Genomic DNA, 14,680 nt, shown 5'->3' on the forward strand with positions numbered 1-14,680 from the left:
TAATCCCTGTATATAAAAAAAAAAAATCCCATTGAAATAATAGATTCAGTTAACGAATTTTTTGGTTAACAACCAACTCTGTGGAACCAATTGTGTTCGTTAATAGAGGGACCACTGTAATGTGCAATACAGTGGCATTTTATATTGAAGTTATAAATGCGTGTTAATGGAATACCGTATAACATCCCTTGTCTCTAGTTATGTTATTAAGTAGCTATAGTTGCTACTCATCATAAATAATGACAGTATATTGAATATAATGCTGAATTTTCATTGCTTAGGTACAAATACACCTAATTTCACAACTCAATGACTCATTGTAGATAGATATTTCAGTGGAAAACACAAAATTTCATAGATGACAACATTCAGTTATGATACGGTAATTGTTGAAATATGGGACATAATTATATGGTTTTAGCTTTCTTCCTTATAATTATTAAGAATATTAATAACTCATTGGTGGTGATAGAATCACCTTTAAGACTAACAGGAGTTCCCTATATTATGTTATATGAACAGTGACAGAAGAGGCTCAGATGAATCCTTAAAGTGACTCGGACACTGATGATACAGATAACAGTCATTTGCAGAACAAAGAATTGATTGCTGGATGAGAGTGGAAGTCATTTAATAAGGTGACATCTTACTGTAGTTACCATTAAAGTGCAATAACTGTATATACAGTATATTTTTCTGGTGTAGCTGAAATGGCTTTGATGAATGTTTAGCATGCAAGGTGTTAATCTACTCTAAGTATAAGAGTAGAAATAATATTAAGAGGAAATGACAGTTGGATAAAGTATAACAGGTACTATGAAGTAATAAGAGCACAACAATGTATGAGAAATACAGTAATACAGGTACAGTACTTAAAAGTTGCAAGAGTGCAAGGAAAACTACAAATACAAAAGTTCCATTAAGTTTAGTAATGGAGCTTGTTTACAATAAAATTTTAGGGAATTTCAAACATCCTGTGTGTGATATTGGGTTTGATACTGATATCTCTAAATTTTAAAACAATATAAGGATGTGCAATTATTAATTTGTGTAATGTGTAAAGTGAGAAAAAATAGATAAATAATTTTATTGACAATGAATTAGCCATTTCCTACAACTGGATCATATATAGTGCCTGTGTATAATTATAACTCACCTTAGTAGGTGCCTTAAAGAAATGGCTCAAATCTAGTACAGTAGTTGGGAAGGCTCGACAGACCATATAGATTGTTTCCAAATTTGTTTACAGTATTTTAGTTGTACTTAAGCAGTCTTAGATTTTGCATGGGATAGTGATTCAGCCACACAGAGTATTAGGTTTTATATCTAAAAGTGTAAGTAATAAGAGTGCAGAGGTCTTATTGCAACTACAGTATTACCCCGCCTAACGCGGTTTCACTTAACACGTTTTTTCATATACGCGGTGCCTCGCCAGAGCTGAACTTTCACTTAACACGGATTTTTTCCACATATACGCGGTGAGTGTCCGGCTCGAGACGCTATTTTTAGATTTGCCCCACCCGCCAACCTGCCTGACTGCCTGTTTTAGCTCATAAAATTCATACAAATTACCCGGCCAGAATATAATTTACATTGCTGGAATTCTTATAATTTGGTGATCATTTTGAATATAAACATCATATATTTTGCATTAGACATACAAATTTTAGATAAAATGTTTTCTCTAGTAAATATGTTATCTTTTGTGCAAAATATATGACATTTATATTCAAAATATTCCTGGTCTTACAAGGAATCCAGCAATGTCAATTATATTATCCTAACTTTAGTTTGAGGTATTATTTATTACTAAAAAGTTAAATATTCTGGTTTCCCCACACATCTCCTTGGGACGGTTGGTGGGGGGTGGGGGGGAGGGAGGGACCGACCGACCATCTGTTACCCCGTGAAGAATATTTTTTTTTTTTATTAACTGAAGATATTTGTTTTAGCTCATAAAATTCATACAAATTACCCGGTCAGAATATAATTTACATTGCTGGAATTCTTATAATTTGATGATCATTTTGAATATAAACATCATATATTTTGCATTAGACATACAAATTTTAGATAAAATGTTTTCTCTAGTAAATATGTTATCTTTTGTGCAAAATATATGACATTTATATTCAAAATATTCCTGGTCTTACAAGGAATCCAGCAATGTCAATTATATTATCCTAACTTTAATCTGAGGTATTATTTAATACAAAATGTTAAAATTTATTTTTTTCACCCACTCTTCTCTTGAAGGGAGGATTGGTGGGGGGTGGGGGGGAGGGTTGGGACTGACCGCGCGGTTGGAAGAGGGGGGAGGCAAAATATATGACATATATATTCAAAATATTCCTGGTCTTACAAGGAATCCAGCAATGTCAATTGTATTATCCTAACTTTAGTTTGAGGTATTATTTATTAAAATTTAGTGGTTTTCCCCAAAAAATTTCTCAGAGAGGGAAGAGCCAGCAGTGTAGTGTGAGAAGAGGGGGAGGGAGTTGAGTCCATTATTTGAATGGACATTAACTTGGCGACTGTATTTCTCTATTTCTCTTAAGTATTAATTGTGTGCATGTACCATCATAAAATTAAGATGTTATTTTTACTACAACATAGTTATGCGTCTTCAAAAAGTGGAGTTTGGGGGTCGGGCTGGTTTCTATTGGAATTAATCCCATATGTTCTGTTGTTCACTTAACGCGGATTTCACTTAACGCGGAACCCTCTGGGTTCTATTGACCGCGTTAAGTGGGGTACAACTGTATATCTTGCGCTAGTCAGGCCGCACCTCGACTATGCTGGTCAGTTCTGGTGCCCTTATTATAGAATGGATATCAATTCACTAGAGTCGGTGCAGCGAAGAATGACGAAAATGATTCCAGGACTTAGAAACCTTCCATATCAAGATAGGTTAAAGAAACTAAACTTGCATTCCCTAGAAAGATGAAGAGTGCGGGGGGATATGATAGAGTTAATTAAGTGGGTGAAAGGAATCAATAAAGGCGATATAGATAAAGTCCTTATAATATCCGAGCAGAATAGGACTCGTAGCAACAGATTTACTTTGGATAAGTTTAGGTTTAGGAGGGAGATAGAAAGGAACTGGTTCACAAATAGGGTGGTGGACGAGTGGAACAGGCTTAGCAATATTGTAGTAAGTGCTGGAATGCTGGAAAGTTTCAAAAGGAGGATAGATAGATTCATGGATGATATAGAGTGGTAGTATCTCTCGACAGGAGCTGTCATGCACAGGCCAACCGGCCTATTGTAGACTCCTTATTTTCTTATGTTCTTCTTATTGGAAAGTGGCTTATGTGAGTCCTATCTTCAAGAAGGGCTATCGTCATTCCACGAACAACTATAGACCTGTGAGCCTGACCAGCATAATATGTAAAGTACTGAGAGTATAGTCAGAGATGCCGCGATGGAACAACCTTGTAAAGGATTGCCAACACGGTTTTATGTCAGGGCGCTCCTGCTTAACACAATTGCTCAAGGTATTGGATATTTGGACCCATATTCTGGAATGGGGTGGTAATATCGACAATATATACCTAGATTTTGCCAAGGCTTTCGACAGTGCACCCCACGAAAGGCTGAAAATCAAACTTGAAGGGTACGGAATTCAGAGAAATGTCCTTGCGTGGATCGAAGACTTTCTACATGACCGCAAGCAGTGTGTGGTGATTAATGGCATGAAATCATCATCTCTACCTGTCACAAGCGGGGTACCACAGGGCAGTGTATTTGTTTGTTTCATAAATGACATGCCTGACATTGTACACTCCTCCATACAAATGTTTGCTGATGATGCCAAGTTATTTCGGGAAATCAAGAACCATGCAGACTGTGAAGAGCTGCACAAGGATCTCTGTGAGCTCCAAGAATGGTCGAAGAAATGGCTGGTGAGATTCAATGTCACGGAGTGTAAGTGGATGCACCTGGGGTGTACCAACGGTAAGGAGGCGTGTCATATGTCCCAATGGGATGAAGAAACTGCACTATTTGAGACTGAATGTGAGAATGACCTAGGTGTATATGTTGACAATGAGCTGAAGTTCTCGGGCCATTGCGAGAAGTTAAATCAGGCAATTAAATTATTGGGTCTTATAAAAAGGTCGTTCAGATATCTAGACGGTCCGCCCCTCGTAACGATCTTCAAGAGTGAAGTGCTTCCCCATCTGGAGTACTGTCACCCCGTCTGGTACCCGAGATATGCTAGGGACTGTCAGTTGGTTGAAAATGTTCAAAGGAGGGCCACCAGACTGGTGCCTGCACTTCGGCACCTCAACTACCCTGAGAGATTGGAGCGCCTGAACTTGCCTAGCTTATACTACAGACGGGCAAGGGGCGACCTAATTGACGTGTATAAGCATCTCAAGGGGCACTATTCAGTCGAGTGTCCTTACTTGGAGCTGGCAGACGCTTTCCCCACAAGGGGTCACAGCTCAAGATTGAAGAAGCCGCAAGTCTAGAAAACTGTGAGGGCAAACTTTTTTGGAGTGAGCGTTGTGAACTCTTGGAACAATCTACCAGAAAGTGTTGTGATGGCACCGAGTGTGAGCGCTTTCAAGACCAGACTTGACCAACACTGGAGCAGGTTCAGGTACATTCAGAAGCCGGTGCATGCCCAGTACTTGCTAACAGTGTGTAACAGAGACGTGACCGATCGCCCAAGCGGCTAACGAGCCGATGAGTGGTGAAGAGGATAAAAAAATATATACGATTTATTCAAAGAAAATTAAGGCAGCCACTACAAAAAAAAATCACCTCAGGCTCGTTCACGTCTATTAAGGTTTAGTCAGCCGGTTAAATCAATTCTGCAAACCAATCTTTAAGAATTTCTGTATTTCTCATCATATTTCTTTAGTACTGTAGGAAAGAAAGCAAACTGTACTTCCCGCTCATTGATTGACAGTAGCAGTGCCTAGCAACGCGTCCTTAGCAACACAAGATATTTTTATTTACTCATCTAACAAATGAATATATTACTTGATTGAGATAGCCTGTAAAATATATGTGAAACTAAATATTTCATATATAATTCAGCAACACTTAGTAATAAAAATATGTGGAATTACAGCTGTGTAAAACAAAATAAGAGAAGGAATGGCATATAATATTTGTGGAAAACTTAAAAAATAAATGAAGGTATATTTCCGCTATATTTGAAAAACATTCGAATATTGACAATAGGAATTTATTAACAGCATAAAAAATCCAACTTTATAAACAAAAATAATGCATATACTGCGTTTTACCTTATAATAGAGAAAATAAGAAGGAGGTATATCACGTGGGTACAAATGTTTGTTTACACCGAGCGGCTGACAGAGTGAGGAACTGAGAAGGAAACTCTTGGATATTCTAGAACATTATACAAAATGGCAAGCAGCGAGGAAAAGTTCGATGGGATGCTGTTGGCTATGGCTCAGCAACATCCTGGTGGTGTAGTTGAAGTAAGTATGATTTTAGGTTTTGGACCAATATGTGTTATAATGGGTTTTAAAGAGGTTGAGTTTTTAAAGTTCACCCTCGTTATAGAGTATTTTTGTAGTTAACTCATCATTTTTGTTCGAGTTTATGTAGGAAAAATGAATCAGTCGTGTTATTTTTGTCAGTAGTAATAAAATTTTTACATTGTACTCTTTATAATTGTCATGGTTCCTAAAACTTAGATAAAGAGTATATGAGAGGGAGGCGCCTAAAGTACATGGAAATTTTGTCATGAAACTTTTTAATATCATAAATATCGATGTATTTTGAAAGAATCTTTGATATTCCTGTCTTTAACAGTTAAAGTATTACGCAGAGACTGATTGCTGTAAATATTCGTCCATTGGCTGCCCTCAGATTTGGATGCAAAAATAGTTGGTTAATATACTGTATAGGACTGACCCATGAGCGAATTTTTTTATTACTGTTTATTTTATTACAATATTTTTATCAGTGAATAGAAATATGATAATCATTTATTGTGGAAATTGTTTGTTTCATAGATAATTAGGCGCCTAGGCCGTGCGTTAGTTTGTCTTCTGGGCGGTAATGAGGCCCGGAACTGCACCCGGGGCAGTTTGTTTTTCAGCATGTCGTGTGAAGGTTGTCACCGATCTTACATAGACTTAATTTGTGAATTTAGGGGTAAAGACAGTGAGACCCTTCAATTGTTTAAAGATCACGTCATTGTTCCTTTACATAGAGACTTTATTTTCTTACATTATTTTCATCAGTGAGTTCTGATGTGATAATCATTTATTGTGAAACCCGCCGACACAGTAAATCACTCCGCTCTCCGGGGTGCCTAGCCCCGTTGTAGCCGTATCATCTCACGTCCAGAAAATGCTTCAAATTTCACCATATCATAGTAAGTTCGGTATTATTTTCTTTACACACCGTTCATTCCTACCACTAATCTATTACAGTGGTCCCTCGGTTAACTAGCACAATCCGTTCCAGCATGTTGTTCGTTAACCGAAAAACTCGTTAACTGAAACCATTGTTTCAATGGGTTTTTGGGTAATTGGTTCAAGTTCACCGAAAATTGCCTAAATTCAACAAAAAAGGTAGAAAGGTACACTTACTTTGAGGTGTGTATGTAGAAGGCTCCTGGATGATGATGATGGGAATTAGAATGAGGGTGGAGGAGAAGGGAGAAGAGAAGGAAGTGGAGGTGGAGGAGAAGCATTTTACTGCTTCTTGGAAGGTGAGTCACCTTCCATGAAAATGTCAGGAACCTCTGGACTGACAGATTCTCCACCAGGAACATCCTCACTCCTTCATGAAATGGAAGGCTGAGGGCTAGCATCTTGTTCCCGCTGCCTTTTACTAAAGAAACTGTCAATTTTTGTTTGTGGGGCATCTCTCCTCCTCATCATTAACTGATGTTTGAAGAAGGAGACCACTGTGTCCTCAACATGACACAAAGCTAGTTCAGACTTTTCCACATCTGGGTGCCTTGAAGCCAGTTTCCTGAACTTCTTTCAGTGGTGAACAACATCTTTCAACTCTGAAGTTGACATATGGTCATCACTTTCCGTTTCCTCCTCACCACTGTCAGCCTCTTAACATCTCATCCAGTTGCTGCAAGTCTTCAGGAGTAAGTTCCTGTTCATGAGACATCACAAGCTCTTCTACATCATCATCCTCCATTTCAAGGCCAAATGACTGACCAATGGACACAATCTCCTGGTGCAACTCTGTTTCATCCTGAAATCCCTCAAAATCATGGACTACTGATGGCCACAGTGCTTTTCATGAAGAATTGAGGGTTCTAGTGGAAACTTCTTGCCATGAAGACACAATCAATTTTACAGCCTCCAGGATGTTAAACTGTGTCTTATAGAACTGTGCCAGTGTTAGTTCAGGATTAGTGGAAGTTGCCTGATGACACCTGAAAATTTTCATGTACAGCTTCTTAAAGTTGCTGATCACATTCTGGTCCATTGGCTGTATGATTGATGTAGTGTTGGGAGGCAAAAACAACACTTTGACAAAGTCAAATTGAGACTCCAAAGTTCTGGCAAGTTGAGGGTCATGACCAGGGGCATTATCCATGAGGAGAAGAGCCTTTAAAGGGAGTTTATTGGTGGTTAGGTAGCTCTTCACAGAAGGGCAAAACACCTCAACAGCCCATTCATTAAAGAGCTGTCTTGTCACCCATGCCTTACGGTTGGATTTCCAATAAACTCCAAGCCGTCCTCTTACCACTTTTTGTTGCTTGAACACCCTGGGGTTCTCAGAGTGGTAGACAAGCATAGGCTTCAGTCGGAAATCCCCTGAAGCCTTGGCACCAAGCAATAGAGTGAGACGGTCTTTCATGGGTGTATGCCCAGGTAAAGGGACTTCGTCTCTGGTGATGAATGTTCTTTTGGGCATCTTTTTCCTGAACAGCCCAGTTTCGTCCACACTGAACACTTGCTGTGGAAGATAATTTTCTGTATCCACCAGTTCTTTAAATTCCACTAAAAACTTTGCTGCCCCTTCCTTATCAGCACTGGCAGCCTCACCATGCCTAACACTAAATATGTCACTTCTTTTCTTAAATTTTTTTAACCGGCCCTTGCTGGCCCTAAAATCTTCAAAGTCTGTGCCTGAAGAACCAGGTTGATTTACCTTTAAATGTTCATATATTTCCCTGGCTTTTTCACAAATAAATTCAGTAGAAACTGAATCACCTTTCTTCTGTTTTTCCCTAATCCAGATGAGAAGTAACCTCACTGTTTCTGCTATTAGGGATCTACCTTTGAACACTCTGGTAGACTTGTCTCTCACTTTCACTTCCTTGAATTTGTCTTTCTGTGTAAGAATTGTCGATACAGTTGATGTCGACATGCCATATTCTTTGCTTAGCACACTTGTTCTAATGCCTTCTTCATGTTTTCTAATTATTTCCTGTTTCATCTGAATTGAAATCGCTTTTCTAGATTTCTTGGGACCCATGCTGGATTCAAAAAAAATTTCAACACGTGATATTTTAAGTTCAATTGCTGCTAATAAAGAATATTTTCTTTAAATTAACACTGCACTGCTCTATATATCATCAATATGTAAAATATATTTCAAAATGATCAATAATTTGACTGAAAACACAGAAAAAAACCATTTATGTTGAAGTGAGTCTGAAGCAAGATGTTACCTTTACTGAAAAGACACAGAGACTGACGCCTGTTTGGTGTGTTGACATGCTGTTTGGCGCGCATAAAACTAGTTTCCTGTACTTCAATTATGTTCAATAATTGTTAAAATGACAACAAAATTTAATATAAAACTTTTAAAATGATTGAATAGTACAACTTTCTTAATATTTACTAAAATGGTAAGGAATTTAAGCCCTAGAACCGATTACTGTATTGGCGGACTAATACGACAACTGGTGTGCAAGCGAAAACATGATGAGGGCCGCTCGTAAGGAATTCGTTAATCGAAGGGATGCTCGTTAACCGAAGTTAAGAATCTTATGGAAGGTAATTCGTTAACCGAAAACTCGTTAATCGAGGCGCTCGTTAACCGAGGGATCACTGTATTACATTACCGCCGGAAATGTATAATAACGGAGATAACTTTTCCAAAATATTTTCTATTTTCTCCCGTTAACATCCCACCATTATCGTCTGCCTCTCCTCCAACACTGCGTGTCTCCTGCGTCTCCTTCATAAATCATCCTGCGCATGCGTTGCTGTACACATCACGCGGCCAATCAAAAGCCATTTTGATTTTGAAACCAATTAAAATGTTTTTGGGTTTAATTCGCGGTATTTTTGGCCCAATCAAATTCGAGTATTCTTTTTGGTCTTTCATATTTTGAAATTCAAGTTCAGTTCCGACCATGGAAGCCTGCGATGGGTGTCACTTAAAGTATATTGTAGCTGATTGCGAGTTTTTGGGAAAAAAAACAAAGAAACTATAGCATTTTCTCGATCGCATGGTGTTCTTCCAACCTCAGTAAAGTGTACTAAGAGCAAGACTGAATGTAAATATTGCAAAGACCAACATATGTGGCGTTGTGTAAGAATCCCAGAATGCAACGACGAACAAGAACCAGGCCAATAAGGTAAGAAATAGGTGATTCCATCATATGGTGAGAGTCAGTTAAGTTAGGTTAGGTTTGGTTATTGTTTTTCTAGTGTTTATGTGTGTATTTTTTAGTTGTTTAGCCACTTTTTTTTTCTCGGAAAACGTCAAACGAAAAAAAAATCGCTAAAAAAAGAACGGCAAATTTCCGCCAAAAAGACAAATACACTAGAAAAATATATTTTTAGCTTGCTAAAAGTGAACGGTGTGACAAGAAAAAATTACCGTAAGTTCTTTCTGTTTATTATACCGGGGACCCCGGTTAGGAAGTTAGGTTTGGTTTGTTTGGTTAGGTTGGTTAGGTCTGGTTTTTCATACCCACAAATGTTAAGTAACGTTTATTTTTAAAATATCCAATTTTTAACATATTTCCACAAACTACAAGTGTCCACTATAATATAACAGTGAAAATCCGGTGTTTTCATAATTTTTTTCATTCAATTTCGGTCATTGGTTAGGCCTATATAATTACCAAATAGTTTTTTTGGTGTTTTATGGTGTGTTTCACTGAAATCTGACCTTCATTTCTTGCACAAATAAACAGTTTTTGAAAAAAAAAGGAAATTTTTATTTGTAACAGAAAGCGTTAATTTTCACCAAAATGGCGGTCAGGTTTGAGTAAACACACCATAAAACACACACACAAAATAAAACCCTTGCCTAACCTAACCTAACCTTACTTGACCTAACTTAAACTAACTTAACCTAACCATATTTTTTTGAGCTTACCTGCTACTGTGTTGGAGGATACAGCTGGGCGCTCTGTTATACTTTTGGTTAGACAAAAGAATATATGTCTTTTCTTAAAAATAACACTTGGGTAATATTTCTTAAGAAAATTTGTTAATAATTGCAGGACCGTACGTAGATTTACCACTTTTGCTACGGAATTGTGAGATGTTATATAAGTTTGCAGTATTGACATTGTTACGCCGTCTCTTAATTTACTTAAATATCCAGGTTCTAGGCGTAACCAAACAAAAAAGTGAAGTTAATTAAAAGGGAATAATAATAATTAAAGTAAACCTTTAAGAATTTAATTAATTAAATATTAACACAATAAAGAGCCTCGAAGGCTGTCACAACAAATTGATTCACCATTGAAACTCTTAAGACACAAATGATACTAAACATCGAAACATCAAAAGAATAAAAATAAAGCATTGGTTTATGTTAACACTGCATAAACATATAAAAACTAACACTGAAATTAAATAACGTGAAACAACACTGAATTACTTAAATGTAACTAAGCAAATACTGATGGACATAAATAGAGACATAAATAGGTACTCACATAGATATACCTGTACAGTGGGGTATGCTATAACGAACGGATCCTACTACGAATATTCCTATAACGAACGGTTTTACCTATAAAATTGAGAATGCTATAACGAACGAAACTCCTACAACGAACATTATTTAATTTTTTTTTTTCTAATTTATTGTTTTTTTATTACAAATATTAATGATATTCTTTATTTCAGGGGTTTAGATGCATATTTATGCACTTTTTTACAATTTTTACAATTTTATATTATATTTTTCAGTGTTAAGTGGTTGTATTTGGGGGCCTGGAACGGATTAATCCTATAACGAACGAATGCTATAACGAACAAGGTTCTAGAACCAATTAGATTCGTTATAACATACCCCACTGTACCACATTGGTGGCGACAGGAACAACACAAATAAATTAAGTATAAGTAACAGGTGACGAGTGTCACTCAAAGGATGTGAACTGTATGACAAAAGGACTGAACTCTCTGTCAGTTGGTGGGTCCTATATGTAAGGTCGACTCCCGCCACGCGACCCGCCGGTGGGTCGTTTAACGATGCAGATGGTCGTAGAGAAACAAAGAATGCTTGTTACAATACAAAATGGGTTTGAACAAATAATAACAGTTAAAACCTTAACAGCACAGGGTAAGGTGACTAGATTATATAATAGTAAATACAACACATCATTACAGGAATAATATGGAACATGGAAGCATGGTATATAAAAAAAAATAGAAAAATACGACACAGTCGTAACAACATGAAGTGCAGAAGTATTTCTTATTATAAAACATGTGGGCTGTGATATTGTAGTTAAGAGTTGAAATTCCCACATGGCTACTCTCTTGAACCTTGAGACAACCATCAGACTCTTGTTGAATCCTATGGATTTGACTGAAATGGAAGGCTGCAATGCATTTTTGCTTGTAACAGTACTGCACATTGTCCATTAGAATAATATCCTTTGTTGTCAACCACTGCACATCCTATAGGCATTGGCAGGTTACTATTGTAATGTATTGTTTGTCTTCTCAACCATAAATAGTGATTTAATGCTTCATTTTATTAACGTCCTGTAGATTATTTGGCTAATTGAAATTTAAAATTTCAGCTTTTGGACACTTTCTTCAGCTTCCTGGCCCGGAAAACTGACTTTTATACTGGAGCTCCAAAAGAGACTAGTGAAATGGTAAGCTGTTTGTCTTGTTGGTTTATAGTAGGGATTCCAAAAGCCTGTAACCTAATTTCAAATGGTCTATTAAATTTTGTGGGCGGTTGGGCATGTCATTCACTACCAAATTTTAATAATATGCCAATGTTATCGGCTTAAGTAGGTCTTATTGATTTGTTTACTGTACAGAGGGGGTATTTAAATTTTGTACTGGACATTATTCATCACTAGATGTTAATAAGTTGGCCATGGTGTGATGTGTGGAGAATGTCTGCATACAGTATTTTACTAAGGTACTGTACATTTATTTGTGTTTTTTATTTAGCATGTCATCACATATCAGTTGACTACCATAGTCATTTGAGCAGCTGGTCTGTCCAGTGCTAGTTCTTAGTGCTAGTTCTTTCATTGCACCCCCACTCAGATTTGCATTCTAGAATACAATATGCTGTGGGGCAAATTAAAACAAAATATATATATCCAAGATTTATTTACCTGGATAATAGGCATATGTTGTGAATTTATATTGACAGCATTATGAATGGGTTGACAGTATATTCACAGCATTATAAACATGTTAACATGTTGACACCATTATAAATGTGTTATTTATAAAGTTGGCTGGAGTCTTCACCCAGGATGTGCATTGTAGAGTATGAACTATCCATTAATTTGCTTTTCAGGTTTTAAAGAGTACTTTTACTAGATGCTTAGGGTAACCTTTTCTGTAGTTTTCCGTGCACAAACCATGCACCACACCTCTACAGGTATACTGTTTCCCATCTTTTTTGAGGTTCCAATATTTAGGACAAGTAGAAACATTTCACACACACACATGTCCTCAGCTAGTGAACAAGATACATGTACAGGTACTGTATTTTGTATCTTTATAGTTATTTGTGCAGTACAAATCATATAAAATGTTTGGTTTATTCGGTATCAAGCATTAATATTTTATTTTTTTTATTTTTTATTTTTCCCTTTGAAGGATGAGTATATCAGTACAGGTACATTAAATCCTGTATTATAGTCTTATTTTTTTCTGCAGATGGTCATTGAAAAATTTAAGAAGTACCAGAACATAGCAGTTGCTGAGCAAGAGAAGAAAAAGGCTGAATATGAAGAATTGGAAAAGAAAAAACAAGAACGATTGAAGAAAAAGGAGATGGAGGAGAAAAAAGCAGCAAATGTACCAAAGATTAAAGAACTTACCGAGGAAGAAGCCAATGCGCTAGAAAAAAAATTGTCAAAGGTACGATATTTAAAAGGAATTTATATAAGTTCATCTGGTAAAATAAGCAACAGGACTTTTGTTGGTATGTGACTTAAGCAACTTTATCATAGAGGTGAACTTTGGCTCAAGAAAAAAAAATGAATATCGAGTGTCAATACGAGTACCTGTATAGTTTTATTTGTGCCTTTACATCCTCCCAGGCCTCTGGTACGCTCCATACTCAGTTGTGATACTTGCCCAACTTTTTGGATCGGGTCACATATACACAAACACCTAAACTGCTACATCTAACCAAAGCCATGGAGGAGTGGATGGTAGTCACTTGAGAACAATTAGCCCCCATTGGTAATAGTCACTACATGCCATTGCCCTTCAAATTTACAAGATGAGAAGGTACCAAGATTCAAATATTATATTGGTGATTTTGTTAAATTGAAGGAAGAGACAAAGAACATTAATTAGCCCGGTATGTTACATAAGAAGGATATTGGCTCTTTCTGGAGAATCATAGAGAAGATAGGAACTTTAAGATTGTATGAGGGGGCAAGTGAATATTTTTATGGTAGTACTGTATTTGGTAAAATTTTAGAGTAAAACAGGATAATCAAGGCAAAGTTGCATTTATTACAAGTATTTGGTGGGAGGAGGATAGCCTAAACCATCATGGTGCCATAATTAAAAAAGATGAGAAAAGAATTAGATAATATGCTGGACTGTATGCTGTACAGTATAGTATTTAGAGTATTAATTATTTGAAAGGTCTTTGTTGTTAAAGGGGACACCTAGCTCAAGGATATTCTTAGGTTGATAATTTAGTGTATCTTAACTTTTGAGTATTCTCTGAGTTGATCACTTTTTTACCGGTAATTCCTATAAAGCAAAAATTTTAATAGTTGATGTATTATCTCTTGCACATGAGTTTCAACCTGAAATTAAAAAAAATTTGCAAGAAATGTTTATAACTACAGATATATGTGTTTTTCAACTTTTATCTAGGACTCTGACGATTCGAAACAGCCTGAAGAAGTTGAGAAAATGGAAGATGATGAGGAGGATGGTAAGAATAAGGGAAAGGTCAAACCAAATGCTGGGAATGGCTGCGATTTTGAGAAATACCGTTGGACTCAATCACTACAGGAAGTTGAGGTAAGTGTGAAAATTCTGTAGTTTCTTTTCTGTTTCAGTTGTTGTTACCAGGCTGGAAAATGTAATGATTTTTCTATTTGTAATAACATGAGCAAAGGAGATTTTGTTTTGTTTTTTGCTCTTAGTCATTTTCCACTATAATGCAGGATGACCAGATTTAAGGGTGCACATGTTTGCACACACACACACGTGCGCACGCATGCACTTCACACAACCTAGTAGCACCCATCAGCACCATATCCTTCACCAGAAGTCCATCAACTCCATGCTCTTTG

General features: G+C 36.8%; 1 protein-coding gene across 1 annotated transcript; it reads left to right on the forward strand.

The window, feature by feature from the left end:
* Positions 1 to 5,300: 5,300 nt before the first annotated feature.
* LOC121872789 (nuclear migration protein nudC-like) lies at positions 5,301 to 14,426 on the forward strand. The gene is made up of 4 exons (XM_042375847.1): positions 5,301 to 5,459; positions 11,966 to 12,043; positions 13,074 to 13,277; positions 14,256 to 14,426. The coding sequence occupies exons 1-4, from the start codon at positions 5,385 to 5,387 to the stop codon at positions 14,424 to 14,426; spliced, it is 528 nt and encodes a 175-aa protein (XP_042231781.1). The 5' UTR covers positions 5,301 to 5,384.
* The last annotated feature ends 254 nt before the right edge of the window (positions 14,427 to 14,680 follow it).

This window comes from Homarus americanus, unplaced genomic scaffold (assembly GCF_018991925.1).
Source record: "Homarus americanus isolate GMGI-L3 unplaced genomic scaffold, GMGI_Hamer_2.0 scaffold39155, whole genome shotgun sequence".
NCBI classification, from domain to species: Eukaryota; Metazoa; Arthropoda; class Malacostraca; order Decapoda; family Nephropidae; genus Homarus; species Homarus americanus.